The sequence below is a fragment of the Saccostrea cucullata genome, unplaced genomic scaffold (genome assembly GCF_032062105.1).
Source record: "Saccostrea cucullata isolate Sc308-1 unplaced genomic scaffold, CSIRO_AGI_Scuc_v1 ctg4094, whole genome shotgun sequence".
Taxonomy (NCBI): Eukaryota; Metazoa; Mollusca; class Bivalvia; order Ostreida; family Ostreidae; genus Saccostrea; species Saccostrea cuccullata.
Window position 1 is genome coordinate 45,362 of NW_026940906.1, and position 23,395 is coordinate 68,756.

The 23,395-nt window shown below is 37.2% G+C and overlaps 1 protein-coding gene across 1 annotated transcript in view; it reads right to left on the reverse strand.

Moving 5' to 3' along the window:
• LOC134256625 (dynein axonemal heavy chain 8-like) overlaps positions 1–23,395 on the reverse strand; it is a 93,673-nt gene that overhangs the window by 16,737 nt on the left and 53,541 nt on the right. The window contains 2 exon segments of the mRNA XM_062739309.1: positions 334–524; positions 17,090–17,204. Coding sequence (XP_062595293.1) covers positions 334–524; positions 17,090–17,204 — 306 coding nt within the window.

A 23,395-nucleotide genomic window follows, 5' to 3' on the forward strand; every position in this document is an offset into this window, starting at 1 on the left:
CAACCATTAAGCAAAGATATTTAAATTTGGAAAAATAAAACTTTAATTTGTATTGAATTATTTGTGCTGTATTAATAAGTGCTATCAATATTATAATTTTAAAAAAAAGTATTTCATAATCATTTATTTTCACGACAAAATGTCGCGAATTTAAAGCTTTGAAAATTGTCGTCACGCGCAAAATCCCCCATGGGAATTTTCAAAAGTTGGCATGTATGCAAAGTTTGCAAATAGATGGATGGACAAAAGATAGCAGAATAAACTTGGAATTAATTTTAAAATTTAACACAGGTGAACTACTGACTAGAATGCTTGTTAGATATTATATATTACCTTTGATAAATGTTTGGAATTCTTCTGGTTTCACCTTTCCAGTTTACATGTCGATCTTCAGAGTCATAAGCAAGGTGAACAAAAATTTGTGTGATTCATAAAGACCTCTACATGTGTATCTAAAAACCTCAAATGTTAGATACTCTATGATGTTTCCAATTCTTTTTGCTGTTACTGGACTCTTGTCTGATCTGTAAAATACATTGTAAGGTCAATCCAATTAAAATTAAATTTTAGATCTGCTCGCATACTCACTACACAACATCTAACAACATCTCATTGAGGGTCACGTCAGAGGCCAAATTCTATCAACCGATCAAATCGTCGCCTGCAAAATCATTGTATATTGTATACTGAACCGCAAAAGAAACGTCGCATTTTTAAAAGAAATATTTGATAATATGAAATATTGTTTGTAAATATTATAATCTGTGCTAAATATGCATGAACACGAAATGTGAACTCTACAATCAATTAAAGGTAAGTTACGCTTCACTGATTTTAGCAACACGTTCAATTGTCATTGAATCTCTCGTCTCCCGTGGTACACACTTTCCAGCATTAAATTGAAAAATGTTAATGCTCATGCTTTTCACGCTTCATTATGGGTATAAATACCGCGAACATTTAAATGATTATCAGTATAAGTTTTGAAAGCAGAGCTATGCCACGTTTGAATCGACAACAAAGGGACCAAGTCATAGGACGATTGCATGCTGGGCAAGCTGCCAGGGTGATAGCAAACGACTTCAACTGCAGTATACGCACAATTGAACGTTTACGCCAACGTTTCAATGCAACTAACAGCACAGACGATCGCCCACGTAGCGGTAGACCACAAGTTACAACGCAAAGACAGAACAGGTTCATAGTGCGCCAGCATTTGAATGACCGATTCACAAGGGCATCAGAAACAGCACGCAATACCATTGGAACACATCAGCCACCCATAAGTGACGACACAGTACGTCGTCGGTTAGCAGCAAATAACCTCAGATGTCGCCGTCCATACAGAGGTCCTGTCCTTACACAAAGACACCGTCGGGCACGTCTACAGTGGGCTTTACAGCGGCAAAACTGGCGTAATCGACAATACAGGAATGTCATCTTCTCCGATGAAAGCCGATATTGCATTTCCACACACGATGGTCGAGCAAGAGTTTGGCAAAGGAAGGGTGAGCGTTACAGAAACTGATCCATGGGGCGGGCCGAGCATCATGGTGTGGGGTGGTATTGGCCTATATTCGAAACTTGGCTCCGTTGTCTTCCAGAATCTTGGTCCAGGCAGAGGAAATGGTGTAACAGCTGCCCGCTACATTGATCAAGTCGTGAGGCCTTATGTTGTACAGCATTTCAACCAACATCCACACAAGACGTTCCAGCAAGATAACGCGCGTGCGCATACAGCCAGAATAACTAGGGACTACCTGCAGCAGAACAACATCGCAGTTATCGACTGGCCAGCTCTTAGTCCCGATCTAAACCCCATTGAACATTTATGGGATCACATCCAGTTAAAGCTAAACCAACAACAACCAAGACCGACAACTGCTGCTTAACTTTCTATGGCGTATGAGCGTGTGTGGGCGACTATTCCTATGGCCTTCATCAATCGACTCATCAACTCTATGTATCGAAGATGCATGGCTGTAATTAATGCCAATGGTGGCCATACACGTTTCTAATGGAAGTGCACTCAGGACAATAGGAATCTGTGATATTGACATTATTTGACATTAAATTGAATGTGTATAACTCTAAGACAAATGTTAGATAATTAAAAACACATTACATCAATTACATATTCGTTATTTTTTATTTCAAAATAAGTGCATTACTTTTTCAAAATCTAATGCGACGTTTCTTTTGCGGTTCAGTATTGTAATATTCATCACTAGACAAAGATCCAAAGCTGTTAGCGAGTGTTTTATGAAGAGTGCGAGGTTGTTCCGAGAACCCTCCTACATTTAAAGAAGTTAAATACCCAGGGAAACAGCTGTCAAAACATCTGGCAAGTACAATCGGATTGGAGGAGAGTGACATCATATCAGTAAAAAAGGGGGTTCAAGCGACATTTACTTATACCGCCAGCAGTCAAGATCCAGAAACAAATGATAAAGAGAGGAATGTAAGGAAAGAGGAAAAGAATAGTGGAATGGGAGAGAGCAAAAAGGACAAGAACAGCAAGGAAGACAATAGTAATGTAAAGAGCAGGACAGAGGAAAAGAGTAGAAAGAAGGAGAACAGCTATATAAAGAATAGTACAGGGGAGATGAATGGACAGAAAGATATTGGTGAAATACAGAACAGGACAGAGGAGAGGAGCAGAAAGGAGAAAGGAGACAGTTGTATAGTGAATATGCCAGGAGAGAAAGAGAGTGGTGAAATGCGGAATGGAACAGAGGAGAGGAACAGACAGAAAGATGGTGAAATACAGAGCAGGACAGAGGAGAGGAGCAGAAAGGAGAAGGTAGACAGTTATATAGTGAATAGGAACAGAGGAAAGGAACGGAGAGAAAGAGAGTAGTGAAATACAGAGCAGGACAGAGGAGATGAGCAGAAAGGAGAAAGGGGACAGTTATATGGTGAAGAGTACAGGGGAGAAGAATGGAGAGAAAGATGGTGAAATACAGAGCAGGACAGAGGAGAGGAATGGACAGAAAGAGAGTTGTGATGTAGAAATGAGGGAAGAGGAAAACAGTGAGGAGAAACTGGATTTAGATCTTTTTACATATAAGATGCATAGTCCTGCTATTGGAGACACGTTTCCAGATGAACAACAGCAAGGAATTCTATTGGCATTTCCAATTTCAACTCCTTCCCACCCTATTGTTGATGGAAGACAGAGAGCCATGAGGCTATTGTCGACAGGGGTTATGCCTCTCCTCCCACCAGGCAAGCGAGAGTGGAGTGGAGTTCCTCCAGTCTACATCACTGACACCCCAGTTCCCTTATCATGGCCACCATCTGAATGGGAAACATTCTCCCCAGAACAAAGACTACACGCCTGGGAGATGGCAGCAATTATCATTACTTCTAAAGATGTTTTAAACTTTGCCGTAGATAAAAATTACCTCCTTTCGTGTTTTAACTTCCTGTGTCTGCCAGGATCAGCAATGCCGATCCTAACCAAGAGTCAAGCCAATGAGATCAATATGAGACTGTATAATTATAAGGCCGTATGCGACATTGCCATTGGTGGTGTAAAGAACGAACAACAGGAAAAGTTATTGGAGATGTTAGAGCACTGTACTACTTGCTGTGATACATCTATGGACTGGATCATAGAAAGACTTGATGAATGTCATGTGAAACTTAGACTTCCAAAACTAGTAAATTAATTTGATTGCAAATTCAGGAGAATTGTGGATTTAAGGTGGGGGGAGTGTAATATTCATTACTTTATTAGATAAAGGGGGGTAGATCTTATTTGTAAAAGTTCTAGTCAAGTCATTGTATTTCTCGGAATATTCCGTGAATCATGCCATGTTTGTTTTGTTTATAGATTTACCATTGTGTTGGTCCCACATGTTTTTCTGTTATATGCTTATGTATTTTGATTATTATTTACCTGACAAGGCTATGTTCTTAAATTGTTTAAGATTTTATTGTCAATGAATACCGTAAATCTGGAAATTTTTACTGTAGATAAATTTTTAGCAAATTTGCGCGTACATTGCATTCGCAAAAATATTTTTCTTAAAAATAAATCAACATGTGAAGAATTTTTTTCTGAGAACTCGTGTCGTTTTTTAACTCAGTGAATAGGCGTCGGTAAGCACTGGAAACCTGTTTACACTAGTCTACTATATAACTACAAGTTAATTACCCGTGCGTGTAAATTGCCCTCATTATATGCACTATCGTCCTATGATTTGACAAGCACTGAGGCAGTATGCCCGTTTTAATTATTTTCATCAATTAATTTGCCAATAAAGAGAGAACTGTCATTTTATCTAACCGTGTATCAACACGGGCGATAACTTAAACTCAGTGCATTTACTAGAAAGTTCCAAATGTTAACGCAGCGTGTAAATAAACCAAACGTTGAGAAAATTAGTTATACCGGTATTTTTTCTTCATTTGGATTATACTTCAGGTTAAAAGGCATACACAACCTCTAAAATGTTTGTTATAATTGATTAAGAAGTTATTTTCAGTGCAGATCCTTTTGTATTTTTATCAAATTGTTTCGGAGCGATTTTGCAATATCTTGCCACGTTGCGAGTATATTGGTGGTATTCTAACTAGGCATATTATTTGAAACATAACCTGATATGAAAATCGTCAGTGATTTTTATTTTTAGCACCAGTGACAATTCGCAAAAATTTGAAGCGTAAAAATTAATCAACAGCTTTTTGACCCAAATTCGCAAAAATAAATCGACGTAAAAATTTCCAGATTTACGGTATAAGAATCTACTTACAGGAGTTTCAGTGATGTTATTAAGTAATCCACACTGTATTTGTTATGACATGACATCTACTGTCAGTGCATGTAGGCCGCCATTGTATGACATCATCAAATAGTTCACTTGGCGCAATAATTTGGATTTGTTATAATGTAAAGCTAGTACAAGTAGATTCCTATTAAATTACAGTTAAATTATAGTTTTTATAACTTGAACTATTTAAAAGATACCTGAAGATTTGATCTCTCTATTTATGATTGTTGTCATTTAGCACTATTTATTTTGCTCAAGAATATTACCTAATTACTGATGTCTACTATAGTTACACCACAAGAGATAGTTCTTTGTTAAGAATTGTTTAATTCTTGATTTATTAAGTAAGTAATGCATTCATTTTATTGTGTATAGAGAATATATAGCTAATAGGATAATTTAGTAATATATGATTGTTTTTAATTGTTAGAATTATAATAATTTATGCCTGTCAGGATTGTCAGGAAAATGAAGCATTTTGATTGGTTAGTTTCTAGATGCAAAAGCTATATAAGTGAGCCAACTTCTCAGTTTTGTCAGATAGCTCCACTGAGCACTTGACTAATTGTTATCTTATTAGGTATGATGAATTCTGAAAACCAAGATCATAATTTTTATAAAGACAAGTTCTAATTATTATTCAGCATAAAGATTGTTTTCATAACTTGGCAACCCAGAATCCTGACATTTTATAAATTCCTGACACCCAGATTCCTGACAACATATTTCCTGACACCCAGAATTCCTGACACCCAGATTTCCTGACACTCAGAATTCCTGACAATATAATTCCGGACAAGTGAAATACTGACAATCTCTTATAATGTAAATTATTATTGCTCTCCACATTTTTTACTCCTGATACAGCTCTCTTTGTTATAGGAGTTATTCCCCTTTAAATCCCATTTTGGCTATAGATACCTAGAACTTTATACAGAGCTATCTCCCACCACTCATGAGACCCTAACGAAATGTTGTGTGTATGTTGATAAGGGGACCAACACAGTTTTGTGCATCAAATGTTGACTTGTTTATTTATGTTTGCGATGAAAGTTAATAAACAGTTATAAAGAACATATGGAGTTCCTGTGTGAAACATCTACAATGGAAATAAGGATATTTTAAGGCCAGCCTGTTACAAAAATGGTGTCAGAAGTGGGATGTCACAGTCCAAAGTGGCATCCAGGATTCGAACCTATTCCTCGAGGCTTTTGTGAGTGGTGGATAAAAAAAAAATATGTACATAAACTTGTAAATATGTTTTAGATTGTTATTTTCCTGACGTTCGGATATGGCAGATGATTCTGATACTGAAGTGATTATTAATCAACGAGAAGAGGGATCTGAAAGAGATCTTACTGAACATGATGAATTAGGGCAGGGTGATATACATAATCGTCAAAAGGAAGATCAAGGACCATATATGATGAGATCTCGAGAAGACTGTGGAGCTGATATCCATCCAATGTCATTGGGAGGCTACAGAGAGACTACTTCAAAGAAGGCTGGATTACCAGTAAAACCTGAACCATACAGTGGATCTGAGGACTGGGAGGAGTACATAAACCATTTTACACTATGTTCCGAGCTGGGGAAATGGTCAGAACAAGAGAGTGTACTAGCTTTGGCTGCAAGTTTGAGGGGACCAGCAAGGACATTTTACATCAGCCTTCCCAAAGAAGAAAAGTATGACTACTCATTGCTAATAAGAGAATTGAGTCAGAGGTTCGGCAGCTCCCGTCAACAAAGTAGATGGCTTTCAAGGCTAGAAGGAAGGAAACGCAAACCAGATGAATCAATTGCATCCTTAGGAGATGACCTTAGACAGATGTCTCAAAGAGCTCACCCTAACTTAGATGCTAGAGCCCAAGAAGCATTAGCCTTAAATCAACTCTACAAATCTATTTCCTTGGAAATGAAGTGTCGCTGCATCGACAGGAATTGTCCTACTATAGCCCAAGCAGTCGACATCATAGAGAGGTATGAGTCAATACTAGGAGACGGAACTGAAAAGAAGAGAGCAGTGAGAATGGTAGGAGCAGACTCAAAACAGCAAGAAGACGACATTTCAAAAACCTTGAGCCACATAATGTCTCGACTTGAACAGTTAGAACAGAGACCCAGTCAGAGATACAACCAAATGAGAAGAAATGGGCAAGAAAAAAATCAGTGCTATGGGTGTGGCAGCTCCTCGCATTTCATAAAGCAATGTCCCAAAGCCAAAAATAGACCAGCAAAACAGGAAGGTGCATATAATCAGCAAAATCAGATGTCGGGAAACTTCTACCCGCCATCTCATTAGGCCAGGAGGTGACGGGAAATAGGGGGCCTACTGATATAGAAGATAGATATGGTGTTTGTGGAGAGACACTAGGGAAATGGGACAATGGTTTTTATATTTCCGGATTTCTTAATGGCCTTCAAATAGATTTCTTGATCGACAGTGGTTCCACGTCAACCATCATCTCCTTGGAAACTTATGAACTTTTACCTGAAGCATCAAGGCCTACCTTAGAAAGATCTGATTTGATACTTAAGGGAGTCAATGGTATTCAACTAGAGACCTTAGGTTTGGCTACTTTTGAGATTTCCTTTAAAGATCAGCAAGTACGAAACTCAGCAGTAATCTGCAAGATTGAACAGCCCGCAATACTTGGTCAGGATTTTCTGATTAGAAATGTAGATAGAATTGATTACAGAAGAATGGAAATGAAAGTTGGTGACAGTTCGTTCCCCTGCAAGGTCAAAGGTGAAGCGGAATCTGTGTGTGCAGTCAATGTCCGGGAAACCACAACTATACCTGCTCTGACTGGGAAACTTGTTCCAGTGACTATATCTAATGCAGACCATCTGAGTTCTATTGGGCTGATTGAAAGAAACAAAATTTTTCAGAACCAGCTTGTAGTTACCTCCGGACTAATAGATGTAAGGAAGGAAAACCCAGTGATACAAGTACTCAATATATCCAGTGAGGTAGTCCAGCTTAAGCCAAACTTCAAGCTAACCACGTGTGAATCTGTTTACTTGAACTCCTGTCAGGAATCTCCATGCCGGGTTGTGAAGAGTGAATTTAAAGAAGAAACTAATGAATTGCCACTTCACCTCCAGGAGCTTTACATTAAAAGTTCAGTAAACCTTTCCGCAGATGAGAAATCAAAATTGTCAAAGCTGCTCTTTCAATTTCAAGACATATTTTCCAAATCTTCGGATGATTTTGGTAGAACTGATCAAGTACTTCATAGAATCAACACTGGAATGGCTTACCCAATCAGACAACCATGTAGGCGCTTACCCATTGGAAAAAGAGAAGCAGAGCGGGAGGAAATACAGAAGATGTTGAAACATGGTGTTATAGAACCATCGTGCAGTCCATGGTGTTCCAACGTCGTACTTGTAAGGAAAAAAGACAACACCTACAGATTCTGTGTTGACTATAGAGCACTGAATGAGGTCACTGTGCGAGACGCATACCCCCTTCCCAGAATTGATGAGTGTCTGGACTCTCTTAATGGTATGAAATGGTTTAGCTGCCTCGACCTAAATTCAGGATTTTGGCAAATTGGCATGGCTCCAGAAGATAAAGAAAAAACAGCTTTTGCCACTAGTCTTGGCTTATATCAATTCACTGTGATGCCTTTTGGTCTCACCAACTCTCCTTCCACTTTTGAGAGATTGATGGAAGATGTTCTGAGAGGATTGCAGTGGGAAGAATGCCTTTTGTATTTGGATGATATCATTGTTCCTGGAGCAACTTTCGACAAAACCTTGCAGAGACTTGAGCATGTATTCTTAAGATTGAGGGAGGCAAATTTAAAGTTAAAACCCAGTAAATGCATCTTATTCCAAACAAGTGTTAAATTTCTAGGACACATCGTATCAGAGGATGGAATACAGACTGACCCTGACAAGATCATAGCTATCAAAAACTGGAGCACACCTACAAAATCAAAGGAAGTCAAGAGTTTCTTAGGTCTTGCATCATATTACAGACGGTTTGTCCAGGGATTTGCAGACATTGCCCGGCCACTACACCGCCTCTGTGACAAGGGAGCAAAGTTCAACTGGTCTGATGAGCAGGAAGAAGCCTTCCAAAAATTGAAAAATGCACTGATGTCATCACCTATACTTGCATACCCCCAAGCTGACATATCTTTCATTTTGGACACAGACGCCAGTCATTATGCAGTGGGTGCAGTCCTGTCTCAGAAAATTGACGACAAAGAACATGTGATAGCCTATATGAGCAAAGCCCTGAACAAACACGAAATGTCATATTGTGTGACCAGGAAAGAGTTGTTAGCTGTAGTAAAGGGATTAAAGAATTTTCATTCATATCTCTATGGGCAAGAAGTGATCCTCAGGACTGACAATGCAGCTGTTAGCTGGATGAAGAGCTTAAAGAACCCAACAGGCCAGGTTGCAAGATGGTTGCAGTTCCTAGAAACTTACAATTTGAAGATAACTCATCGACCGGGTTATCAACACAGAAATGCAGATGCCTTAAGCAGAAACCCATGTAAACCATGCAAGAGACAAGAAGAAAATAATCAGAAATGCGATGACTCTGGTGATGAACAAACCCACCCCACTGACTCAGAGGATGAAGAAAATCCCATTTGTGGCTCTTCGCTCCTAAACTTCTCAAGAGTTATCACTAGACAGAACCTTCAATCAAAAGAAGGATTCCGAGATAGTCAGCTGACATTGCTTGGGTGGTCATTGGATGAAATACGACTTCAGCAGCTTGCAGATCCTGATATTTGCCTACTGCTGTCGAAACTGGAAGAGGGTGAAGCAAGACCAGCTTGGGAAGAAGTATCACCAGGTAGCTCTCATTTAAAGACCCTTTGGTCTCAGTGGAATCGCCTCCGTATTCTTGGTGGAGTGTTGTATAGGACTTGGGAGAAAGAAGATGTTGATGATCAATGTATGCAACTTATAGTACCAAGAGCTAAGAGAGAAGACCTTTTGAAATACATGCATGATCTCCCCTCCTCTGCACACTTAGGGGTTGACAAGACATTTGAAAGATTAAAAAATGGATTCTACTGGCCTGGAATGAAAGAGTATGTTAAGAATTACTGCAAATCATGCCATCAATGTTCAGCAAGGAAGCCATCTAAGAAGCGGAATCAAGCACCAATGGGAACTTACATTGTAGGAGAACCTTTCGAGAGAATAGAGATTGACATTTTTGGGCCACTTCCGACCTCCAACTCTGGCAATAGATATGTACTCACGCTGTGTGACTGTTTCACAAAGTGGACGGAAGCCATCCCAATACCTGACCAGACGGCGGCCACAATTGCCAAAGCTTTTGTCAACAATTTCATTTGTTACTTTGGATGTCCTCTCCAAATACACTCAGACAGAGGAAGCAACTTTGAATCTGAAGTATTTCAAAATGTATGTAAACTCTTTCACATAGATAAGACGAGAACTACTGCGCTCCGTCCTCAGTCCAATGGAAACATTGAAAGGTTCCACAGAACGCTTGCACCTATGTTAACAATGTATTGTGAGAAAGACCAAAGAAGATGGGATGAATATTTACCCTTAGTTATGATGGCCTACAGGTCTGCAGTACACGCCAGCACCAATCAAACTCCAAATAAAATGACACTCGGAAGAGAAACAGTGATGCCTTTACAAGCAGTCATAGGAAAACCAAATACAAATGAATGTTGGGAGGATGAAGAAGACTATATACAGAACCTTAAGAGCAAATTACAGTCAACCCATGAACTGGCAAGAAAACATTTAAAGCAAAGATCTCAGTACCAGAAGAGAACATACGATCTCCATGCAAAGAAGCGTAAACTCAAGGTGGGACAAACTGTTTGGATCCATGAGCCGACCAGAACCAAGGGAGTTTGTAGTAAACTGACTTCTCCTTGGAAAGGTCCATTTGTCGTGACCAAATGTATAGATGATCTTACATACAAGGTTAAAAGAAGTCGGTCTCAAACACCCAAGGTGTACCATATTGATCGTCTGGCCGTATATCATGGCAGAAATGTACCAGGGTGGATGGGGCGGTTTTGTAGACAGCACAGATGTGCTGCAGACACAACAAGCAGCTGTTTATAGAATGTGAGAAGTTTTGAAGAGGAGACTTAAGTAGAGGAGACTTAAGTAACTAGGAGAAATCTAAGCGCTTAGTGATGATGATGTAGTTGGGAAGACTGGCCTGATCACCCAGGGTTTCTCAATGAGAATTCCTTATTTTATTTTTTTTGTTTCATCGTATTGTCGATGCAGTTACATAGGAAAGTTCCTGATGTAGGAAGATGATGTCCTACGATTAGTAAACAAGATGTCAAGTGTTGAAAATTGTTGTGTTTGTTGCTACATACTATGGTGATGCCCCCTCCCTCCCTTCTGCCATTCGAGTATACATGTACCTAGATCCATGTCCATAGTTATCCCCCTTCATGAACATTCATATTACACTCTGACTAGAGACGCTAACCTGACAGACACAGATTCCTGGTTGCCAAGTAGAGACCTATCCATGTAGCTTAATTTATCAATTCAAATTCCAGAATGGCTTCCCAGCTAAGAATATCCTGCTGGAAATGTAATGAGGTCTTCCCCACCCTGAGGAGTAGGAAAAACCATCTGTCTAGCAGAGAACATGGATGCATGCGCGTGGTGTGTCCCTTCTGCCCAAAGGAAAGGTTATTCAGACGATCAATGCCAGAACTCAAAGAACACATGACAACGAAGCATAGGGATGATGCTGTCGAACTGAAAGACGATTTCTTCTCCGAGAACAACGGGTTTTGGCTGTCCATATATCCCAGAGACTACCGAAGACTGGTAACTCCAAGTCCTGCCAGAGCACCTTCAGCCATTAAAGCCAGAGAGCTAGTGAGGGCATGGTTTGACACTGCTCAAGTCCAGAGGCACCGGAGAGAAGAGTGGGAAAGTGAGTGGAATGCAGAGATGAAGAAAAGGGGAAACAGCCAGGAAACCTCGAATTTTACACCAGACTACGAAGAAGAGATGGAACCTCAAACAAAAAGATTGAAGTATACCCCGGACGATCCAGCCATAACAGATTCCCTTCAACTTTGCAGTATTAAATTTCAAGAGAACCCTTCTCTGACTGTCCATTCACACGACCATACCCTTTGGTACAATCTTACCCTACGATCACTAGACAAAGATCCAAAGCTGTTAGCGAGTGTTTTACGAAGAGTGCGAGGTTGTTCCGAGAACCCTCCTACATTTAAAGAAGTCAAATACCCAGGGAAACAGCTGTCCAAACATCTGGCAAGTACAATCGGATTGGAGGAGAGTGACATTATATCAGTAAAAAAGGGGGTTCAAGCGACATTTACTTATACGGCCAGCAGTCGAGATCCAGAAACGAATGATAAAGAGAGGAATGTAAGGAAGGAGGAAAAGAATAGTGAAATGGGGGAGAGCAAAAAGGACAAGAACAGCAAGGAAGAGAACAGTGACGTAAAAAACAGGACAGAAGAGAAGAACCGGAAGGAAGACAATAGTAATGTAAAGAGCAGGACAGAGGAAAAGAGTAGAAAGAAGGAGAACAGCTATATAAAGAATAGTACAGGGGAGATGAATGGACAGAAAGATATTGGTGAAATACAGAACAGGACAGAGGAGAGGAGCAGAAAGGAGAAAGGAGACAGTTGTATAGTGAATATGCCATGGGAGAGAGAAAGAGAGTGGTGAAATACAGAGCAGGACAGAGGAGAGGAGCAGAAAGGAGAAAGGAGACAGTTGTATAGTGAATGAGAAAGAGAGTGGTGAAAGAGGAACAGAGGAGAGGAACAGACAGAAAGATGGTGAAATACAGAGCAGGACAGAGGAGAGGAGCAGAAAGGAGAAGGTAGACAGTTATATAGTGAATAGGACAGAGGAAAGGAACGGAGAGAAAGAGAGTAGTGAAATACAGAGCAGGACAGAGGAGATGAGCAGAAAGGAGAAAGGGGACAGTTATATGGTGAAGAGTACAGGGGAGAAGAATGGAGAGAAAGATGGTGAAATACAGAGCAGGACAGAGGAGAGGAATGGACAGAAAGAGAGTTGTGATGTAGAAATGAGGAAAGAGGAAAACAGTGAGGAGAAACTGGATTTAGATCTTTTTACATATAAGATGCATAGTCCTGCTATTGCAGACACCTTTCCATATGGACAACAACAAGGAATTCTATTGGCATTTCCAATTTCAACTCCTTCCCACCCTACTGTTGATGGAAGACAGAGAGCCATGAGGCTATTGTCAACAGGGGTAATGCCTCTCCTCCCACCAGGCAAGCGAGAGTGGACTGGAGTCCCTCAGGTCTGCATCATTGACTCTCCAGTTTCCTTATCATGGCCACCATCTGAATGGGAAACATTCTCACCAGAACAAAGACTACACGCCTGGGAGATGGCAGCAATTATTATTACTTCTAAAGATGCTTTAGACTTTGCCGTTGATAAAAATTACCTTCTTTCGTGTTTTAACTTCCTGTGTCTGCCAGGATCAGCAATGCCGATCCTAGCCAAGAGTCAAGCCAATGAGATAAATATGAGACTGTATAATTATAAGGCCGTATGCGACGTCGCCGTTTGTGGTGTAAAGAACAGACAACAAGAGAAGTTATTGGAGATGTTAGAGCACTGTACTACTTGCCGTGATACATCTATGGACTGGATCATAGAAAGACTTGATGAATGTCATGTGAAACTTAGACTTCCAAAACTAGTAAATTAATATTTGATTGTAAATTCAGGAGAATTGTGGATTTAAGGTGGGGGGAGTGTAATATTCATTACTTTATTAGATAAAGGGGGGTAGATTTTATTTGTAAAAGTTCTAGTCAAGTCAATATATTTCTCGGAATATTCCGTGAATCATGCCATGTTTGTTTTGTTTATAGATTTACCATTGTGTTGGTCCCACATGTTTTTCTGTTATATGCTTATGTATTTTGATTATTATTTACCTGACAAGGCTATGTTCTTAAATTGTTTAAGATTTTATTGTCAATGAAAATAAGAATCTACTATGTATTTTGATTATTATTTTACAGGAGTTTCAGTGATGTTATTAAGTAATCCACACTGTATTTGTTATGACATGACATCTACTGTCAGTGCATGTAGGCCGCCATTGTATGACATCATCAAATAGTTCACTTGGCGCAATAATTTGGATTTGTTATAATGTAAAGCTAGTACAAGTAGATTCCTATTAAATTACAGTTAAATTATAGTTTTTATAACTTGAACTATTTAAAAGATACCTGAAGATTTGATCTCTCTATTTATGATTGTTGTCATTTAGCACTATTTATTTTGCTCAAGAATATTACCTAATTACTGATGTCTACTATAGTTACACCACAAGAGATAGTTCTTTGTTAAGAATTGTTTAATTCTTGATTTATTAAGTAAGTAATGCATTCATTTTATTGTGTATAGAGAATATATAGCTAATAGGATAATTTAGTAATATATGATTGTTTTTAATTGTTAGAATTATAATAATTTATGCCTGTCAGGATTGTCAGGAAAATGAAGCATTTTGATTGGTTAGTTTCTAGATGCAAAAGCTATATAAGTGAGCCAACTTCTCAGTTTTGTCAGATAGCTCCACTGAGCACTTGACTAATTGTTATCTTATTAGGTATGATGAATTCTGAAAACCAAGATCATAATTTTTATAAAGACAAGTTCTAATTATTATTCAGCATAAAGATTGTTTTCATAACTTGGCAACCCAGAATCCTGACATTTTATAAATTCCTGACACCCAGATTTCCTGACAACATATTTCCTGACACCCATAATTCCTGACAAGTAAATTTCCTGACAATCAGAATATTGACATATGCAAATGTTTTCCTTTATATAAATACTGACAATCTCTTATAATGTAAATTATTATTGCTCTCATAGATGTTTTTAAACGTTGATACATTTCTCTTTGTTATAGGGTTATTCCCCTTTAAATCCCATTTTGGCTATAGTAGTGGATTACATCACATGAGCCGAAATGTTGTGTGTATGTTGATAAGGGGAAATAATGCAGTTTTGTCACATCAAATGTCACTTGTTTATTATGTTTGCGATGAAAGTTAATAAACAGTATGAATAAGTTCCTGTGTGAAAATCTAAATGGAAATAAGTATTTTAAGGGTGTTACAGTATATATTATGAATAGTGTTATTGGGATGTGACATGATCCTCTCTTGGATGTTGTTAGATGTTAGTGTGACTAAAGCCCTTCGGGCTTTAAGGATAACATAGCTAGCACTTGATAATGATTGCCAACTTATTAGAAAAGACAACTATTACCAATAATCAGTTTCTAAGGAAATGTGGGAATTTTTCTTAAATTATTATTGCTCTCCACATTTTTTACTCCTGATACAGCACTCTTTGTTATAAGAGTTATTCCCCTTTAAATCCCATTATGGCTATAGATACCTAGAACTTTATACTGAGCTATCTCCCACCACTCATGAGACCCTAACAAAATGTTGTGTGTATGTTGATAAAGGGACCAACACAGTTTTGTGCATCAAATGTTGACTTGTTTATTTATGTTTGCGATGAAAGTTAATAAACAGTTATAAAGAACATATGGAGTTCCTGTGTGAAACATCTACAATGGAAATAAGGATATTTTAAGGCCAGCCTGTTAGGATATGTCATGACTCTGGAATGAGGTCAAAATCACAGGGATAGAATATAAGACTCTAAAAGTAGTAGCCTTATTATGAAAGTCCAGGATGTCTTATTGAACAAAAAGGTTGGCCAAGATCAAGAGGTCTGCACTGATTCTAAGCATAGCCATGAACACAAAGATTGGTGAAGACCAAGATGTCTGCAGTGATTCTAAGCATAGCTATGAACACAAAGATTGGTGAAGACCAAGACATCTGCAGTGATTCTAAGCATTGCCATGAACACAAAGATTGGTCAAGAGGTCTGCAGTGATTCTAAGCATAGCAATGAACACAAAGATTGGCCAAGAGGTCTGTAGTGATTCTAAACATTGCCATGAACACAAAGATTGACCAAGAGGTCTGTAGTGATTCTAAGCATAGCCATGAACACTAAGATTGGTCAAGAGGTCTGTAGTGATTCTAAGCATTGCCATGAACACAAAGATTGACCAAGAAGTCTGTAGTGATTCTAAGCATTGCTATGAACACAAAGATTGACCAAGAAGTCTGTAGTGATTCTAAGCATTGTCATGAACACAAAGATTGGTCAGGAATAAGAGGTCTGCAGTGATTCCACTTCTTTGAATGAGAGTTATCTTTTCTTTCTCATATTACCAAAACATGCCTTAATTTCCCACGATATAACAATTTACAATGCCAAACCTAAATTTATTAAACTCAGAGTGACCTGTTCAAAATGATAAACTAATCCAGTAATCGAGGACCGTATTGAGGAGAAAACTTTGACAAAATGAAGGGGTCAGTGTTTTATAGAAAGGTGAGAGATTGCAACTTTCAAAACAACTCTCTTACCCATCTAGGACAGGGATGTACATGCAGCCATTTGAATCAAGGAAAAACTTGGGAAGCGATACTTTGAATTCCCATTCATTAAGTTGCAGGGATATGACAAGGAACAACATTCAAAACCCTGACTGCTCCTCCATTGAGTGGTGGAAGCAGCTCTGGATTTCCTGCACTTTCAAGTTCCAGAAACATGGAATTCAGGAGCAATAATCCACCGTCCCCTCCACAAAGTTCAAAAAACCTTATTTAGTTAGAAACACAACCCAGCATTGAGATATAATCTGGGAATGGCAAGACTTACTATAAAAAGAAGTATGTGTTTTGAGTATCATGGTATTTGACCCTTGACCTAGTGACCACAAATCAGGCCCCGGGATCATGAAGCATCTTAAGCTTAAGTCAAAAAATGCCTTAGATGCTGAAATTTTTTAGAGGTCAAGCAGCCCAAAATGAAATTGCCTTCCGATTTTGTATCATCAGCCTGCTGTTGTATGAACTAAGTGCACAGTTATGTTTCCTTTAAAAAGTTTTAAAAATTTTATAGATAATTGAAATTTTGACTTAAGTCTAAGTCTGTTTCATGATCCCGGGGCCAGAAGAGGTAATCTACTTTTCAGAGACTGCAAAAGTACCAGGTTTGATGTCTCTCAAGCAAAGTATTCTCAAGATCTGGAGTGGACAATACTTGGTCTACCGACTGACATTCCGAAAAGTGTAAACCAATGTCTCTTTTTTCAAGGGGGTTAAAAATAAAACCTCTTAAAACTATTTTAATCCTATGATTACTGAAATGTAATATTTAGAAACACTTACCTTGACATTGATATATCAAACAGTCCCAAGAACTGCTTTAATGAAGTCTGATACATTCTGTTCACCACACTCATATCACAAATCAGAAAGTAGAGTATACTGCCTCTTGTTGCAACTATAATGAATGTTCAAACATCTTAGAAATCTTACCTTGTTTTACTGTCTATTTTCTTTCATGAGTTTAAAAGATTCCAAGCAATTAAACAACAACATAAACTACTGAATAAAATATTTGATCAACTCACTTTTATCATTTTGTAAAGCAAGATAAAATTAATAATATTTGTGATATTGAATCTTAAAATACAGTCAAACTCTGCTATCTCAAACTTGATGCAACCAAGGAAAAAACCTTTCATATCCAAGGATTCAAAACATCAAAGGTAAAATTTTATAAGATCAAGTCGTTGGGACTTTCAAATCACTTCAACATATCCATGGTATTTGACATGGCATTTGAGATGCTGAAGTTATAGCTGGTTGCAATAGACCTAACGGATTACACTGTTTGTGACGTGCTGACGCTTTGCTTGTCGAGAAGTTTAAATACTACGTCACATTCTCGCCATATCAAAGGAAGTAGCCCAGATCGTGTCTCTCCCATGCTAAAGTCGGTCAACTGCAATGCACATCGCTGACGTTAAAAACGGGTTTACAAAAGTCCAGTCGTCCTTTTGTCGAATATTTCCTGCACAAATCTCATTAAACAGTTGAAAAGAGCATTATTTATAGTATATGCATTTTTTAGAGTCCATAATGAATTGTAGCCGAGGTGATAATTTTATTTTATAGCCATTTGTGTATATGCCACTGTATACATGCAATATAAAATGATGTACATGTTCATGTTCAATATAAATTGCTGGATTTTTACGTATTCGTCCTGGTCATTCTTGGATGGTATAGCATTTTGATTGTTTCAAATCACTGCTGATAAAAAAAATGATTTTTCTGTGACAAAAAAATATTCCGTTTATGTATTAAACCCTGAAGTGAAGGACTTTAGAGCTAAATACAAGTATACATAGATTTTTTTTTCTATATGTATACCCCAACATACGTATTATATCAGTATAATATGTACTTTAGTATCCATACATTAATGAATATTTCTGTCGAGAAGAGAAGCATTCATAATTGTCAATAATTATGTCAAAATATTAAATTAGAACTTGTACATAGAAAAAATACACATGATAGTTTCTCTCTCTCTTTCTCTCTCTCTCTCTGAAACGTTTCAGTGGCTGCATACATGTATTTCACTATATTGTATCATTGATGTTTAAAATATGATCTGGTATTTTCGTTACAATGTAATTTTGCACTCTGAATTTTTTTAATTATCAGTATAAAATATTTAACCCATTCTGATAGCTCATATACAACATACTGCTGCAGAATTTTTAGATATTGTGCATTACTTAAAGAGTACCCCAAAACACATTTTCGCAATCCTTTTTAAAACTGAGATTGCAGTAAGTACATGTATACCCTTAACAGGGAACACAATACTGAGCACTACGTACGCAGAGATTTTGCAAACATAAACACCCTCCATATATGGGAGAGGGGGATTTAGAAAAGAAACAGGTGCGATTTCAGCAACTTTGGGACAGCTTTATTACATACTAAGACAATGTTAAATAATTATGCGATTCAATTTATTTTCCCCCGATCTAATGCGCTATTCCTTAATATAATACGACGTTTAGAGAAAACGGCTTCCAAAATACTTATCACCAATTCATACATGAAATGGAATATTTATATTGCATTAACACAAGTGAAAGAAAAACAGAGCTAGAAACGATTGATCCTTGTTACAGCAGCTGCCTATATATAATATATACACACTGAGAAAATGACTACATACACTGTGTGAGTAAAGGGACGCCCTGGAAATGGCTGGTGAAATTTCCGTATGTAAGTCAGAGGTGGACTTATTTTCTTCTTTTTTTTCATCTGAAAAAAAAGTTTGACTTGCCAAAGAAAAAAGGGAAACTCTATTTCGAGTGTGTGTGTGTGTGTGTGTGGGGGGGGGGGGGGGGGGGGGGGGCAAAGTACTAGCCAAGGACAGATTATTTATTTTCTTGCTGGTCGAAAATAGATTATTATTTCAAATCATTTTTCGAGAAAAAACTATTCATTTCCTAAATCTGCCAGGCCCCTCTCTAGGAATCAGGAAGTGCGTGTGTATTTAGATTTACGCTTCATATTCTGTCCTTCGGTATTAACTATACTATACATACAAAATTTGTTAAAACAAAAATAAATTGAACTTCAATCGAAAAAAAATTGATAGTAAATGCACACGTCTCCCCCAGCCTTCCCTCTTTACCATTTCACTCGAATATATGCATAGAGAGAGGGCTCTATTTTTCATCAGTATTTTGTACTAAATTGCAACAATCTCAGAATGCATGACTCGGATTGATACGCGTAACTAATAAATCCAATGATCAATGTATCACATACTACTTGACTTTTACACATGTACGCAAATATGAAAAAGGTAAATTTTGCGATAGAATAAAATAATCGACCAATTTAAATACATATATTCGTAATGGACTGAAAAATAAAGTGCCCCGCCACAGCATGATACGCCCGTCAAATACAGTAGAGACTCGCTATTACGGTGACGGTTTTATACGATAGAACGCTTATTACGTTGTAAATTCAAAGCACAAAACCGTTTCTTAATAAATCTATACAAAAAAGAACCGTTTATTACGTTGTCCAAAATCGCCAGGTCTCAGTAATACGATGTTAAAATTCTGTCAAATTTTTTTCCCCTCCCTGTTTATTCAGTGTTGATTGCTGATAGCCACTTAAGGAGACGCTAAATAAACATTGGAACACCTGTGCTCTGAGAGAGTGTTAACTAACAGGGCAGTTAGGTGATTAGTGACGCTTGATTGAACCCACCTGGACTGTTCCAGCGAGCCCAGCAGATTTGGAGACGTGCCAAAGTCATTGTTAAACAATTAAAGTTTACTCGTAAACCTAGCTTCTCCTTTATCTATCGATGTAATTTTTTATAAAAAATCTTTTATTCTTTATTTCATACTTAGTTTAATATATTAATTTAATACATAAAAGGTTATATTTAATATTATGCATGTATGCTGTACACAGGTACACATAATGTGTAATTTCGTTTGCAAATAGACTCCGTAAATTAACAGCTTGGGTATCAAACATAATTTGGACAAATTTTGAACTCCACTACAAACGTTTTAACAGCTTGGGTAGTGGCTTGGATTACCTCTCAGTTGTCAGCAGAAATACCAATGGATAATTGCTGAACTGCTAATTGACCTCTTTTCAGTAATTAAAAAAAATATTTTGACAGATTGCTTGTCTGTTTACTTTGACCTTTTTATTTGAATTAAAAAAAAATTTTGTTGTTTATTTAGAAATGACTTTTAATTGAATACAAAGAGAATAAAATAATCAGAATTTTGGTTGTTGTTTATATACAAATGACTATGACTACGAAGACATTGAAATTTTCACGAACGCATTATCTGGACAGAAACGAAAGTGAAAGTACATGTTACAGAAAATGGCGGCACTTAAAGGAAGATTGTCGAAGTTTCTATTAAAAAATGTGCTCTATGCTTTTACTATGATGAAAAAAGAAGAAATAGCATCATGAAAATAAGTTTTAAAGATAAGTAATCAATGAACTAAGTGTATATGGCATGTTGGAGAAGAATTTGAGCATGGAAAGGAGATAGAAGGAGAAAAATATACCCCCTAATTCAAGAACACGTTTTCCAAACGATGTTTCACTGGATTTTATTGGGAACTTTTATTACGTTGCCCTCGGTATTACAATATTTTACCGTGACAAAGTGAACATCGTAATAACGGATCTCTACTGTATTATTCAATAATCATGAATTGGTTAAGATGAAAGAAAATCAGGTAGCCTTGATTAACAGATTGACACAAATTTCAATTATCTAATTTCCATTTCTTATCATACATCTCTAAGAGACTTTACAGTGTAGGGATTGATTATAGTCCAGTCAATATAAATTTGACCTCAAACTAATTGCAACAGAATTTTTCTTATAGTAGTGTTTCTTCTTATAGCATAATATAACTCCATAAAAAAAATCGGAAAAAATCGGACGAGTAGTTTTCATAGAATTCGACTTCAAAAATTATGAAATATGACTTTCATTTTATATTTGGTATGCCGCACCATACTACTCGCTGTTGACGTCATTTTCTACTAAGGTGCATCATAGATAAGAATTATTTTGCCAAAAGTTCGAAGAGTAATATTTTTTGACAAGTTTCCTACATAATATTACTAAAAATTTAATAAGGGGAAAGGAAAATAAGCCACGGCAGGATATCATTTTATACTTTTTGACACAATAACGTTTCAACATGAAGAGGCTACAGTTTATTAGCCTCTATAATCCATCATAGGTCTACACCTTTAAAATTTTTTTTAAAATTAGACTTCCATAGGGAAATAGTTAAAAATATGCAGGCCTACACTAGTTTTAATAGTTGTTGATTTCTGAATTCCACAAAAGCAAGACCTTTTATTATGAAAATGATTAGTTAGAAGCCCCTCTTGCAGTAAAATCCCTATGGAACGCCATATCAGTTTTTCTCTCAGTGACGTTATATTTTCTATATACACTGTATCACTGATGTCGCTGTCAGAGGGTAAAGTCCCATTATTTCTCTTCAGATTAAGCACAAATAGTCAACCGTGGCTTATTCTAAATTCATGAAATGATTAACCACCGTCTCCTTTGTTTGTTTTGAACATATTAACAATTTATGTCGAAGGAATTTATGAACACAAGTTCTACAAACTTCGGTAGTCCTCAATCTCTCACCTCCCTATTCTATACAATTATTGCTTTTTTAGGGCAATGCTGTACAATTATTGATGTTGTTTTAGGTCAATACAATGATTTAGCCATCCGAGGAGTATATTATTCAGCGAGCCCGAAGATTTTGAAAGGAAGGAATTATTATCAGGGAAAACTGGCAGGAGAAAAACGTAAAAATTGTTTAGTAAAATGTTTGAGGGGGGCTCTGCATCCTCTCTAACCACCCTCACCCGCAAATATATATTCGCCTAGGTTTTGTTCACATGAGAAAAAGTCATACTATTAGCCGTTTAAATGGAATTCCCCGATCTATTTTTAGATCAATGTAGAAGAAATAAATCCTTGTATTCACACGGAACGTCATGTGCAGGTAGATATAACGTAGTATTTCTACCACATGGTTGGATCTCAGCCAATCAGAAAGATGTGAATTATTAAATCATGTAATAATAAGTGTTATGTCTCAATATTTTGGGGGTTCTAATCCACATTTACCGTGAATAACATGGGAAACTGAATTGATGTCACAATGCGCAGAGCAATATTTTAAAAAATCGTAATACCGAGAATTATGGAATCGCAAATTGCAATGCAGAAAAGGTAAACTTCTTAACAAACAAAGCCAAAAAGTATATAACCTGACTTCGGAAACCATCACAGGGGCTAATCAATGTCTTTAAGAAGTGAGAACCCTATTATCCAATAGTATTTGTAAGTAAAAAAAAAATACACAATACATGTACTTTGATTTTAAACTAATTTTCCGATTTTGTATACATATTGTCTTTTTGATTTTAGTTAAAAAAAAGTTCCCGGACATTATTTTCTAGAAGGAACCCTTAAGATCTAGTGAGTGGTAAGCAATAGAGTATCAGGTGCTTTTTTCATGCTATGATTAGAGGATATATAATAATTATTAATATTTTTAAAATAATACATGATTGTATTTACAAAATACATCGAAGACAATTTATAAAACACTGATACTCAGTAATACAAACCAAAGCTGGACCGCTTAATTTTCCCGTTGAAAAATAAATCAGAAGTCAATTAATTTTTATTTATGCGCTCCTTTCTTCATGATGATCAGGACATGCTCATAGCTAGTTTTGGACACTAGACAGAATCTCATCCCCCAAATATTTAACCCGGAGCCTGTTCGAAACAAGTTATCTTAATTAATTACATTTGTTTATTTTCCCTTATGTAAAATAAAAAATATCCTAAAAATAACTATTCCACGCAAAAAATATGTGAAAGGTGTGCCACTCCTGTTTGATTACATTGAAAGCTCGTTGATTTTCTAGGTTAAAACGAATTTCAACCAAATCAAAACAATGTTGGTCCAAGACGTCTTTGCATATATTCCTGTCATTGATATGTAGAAATCGGTATGCAACAGCCATCATCAAACCCGACTGCAAAATCCTGGAAAAAT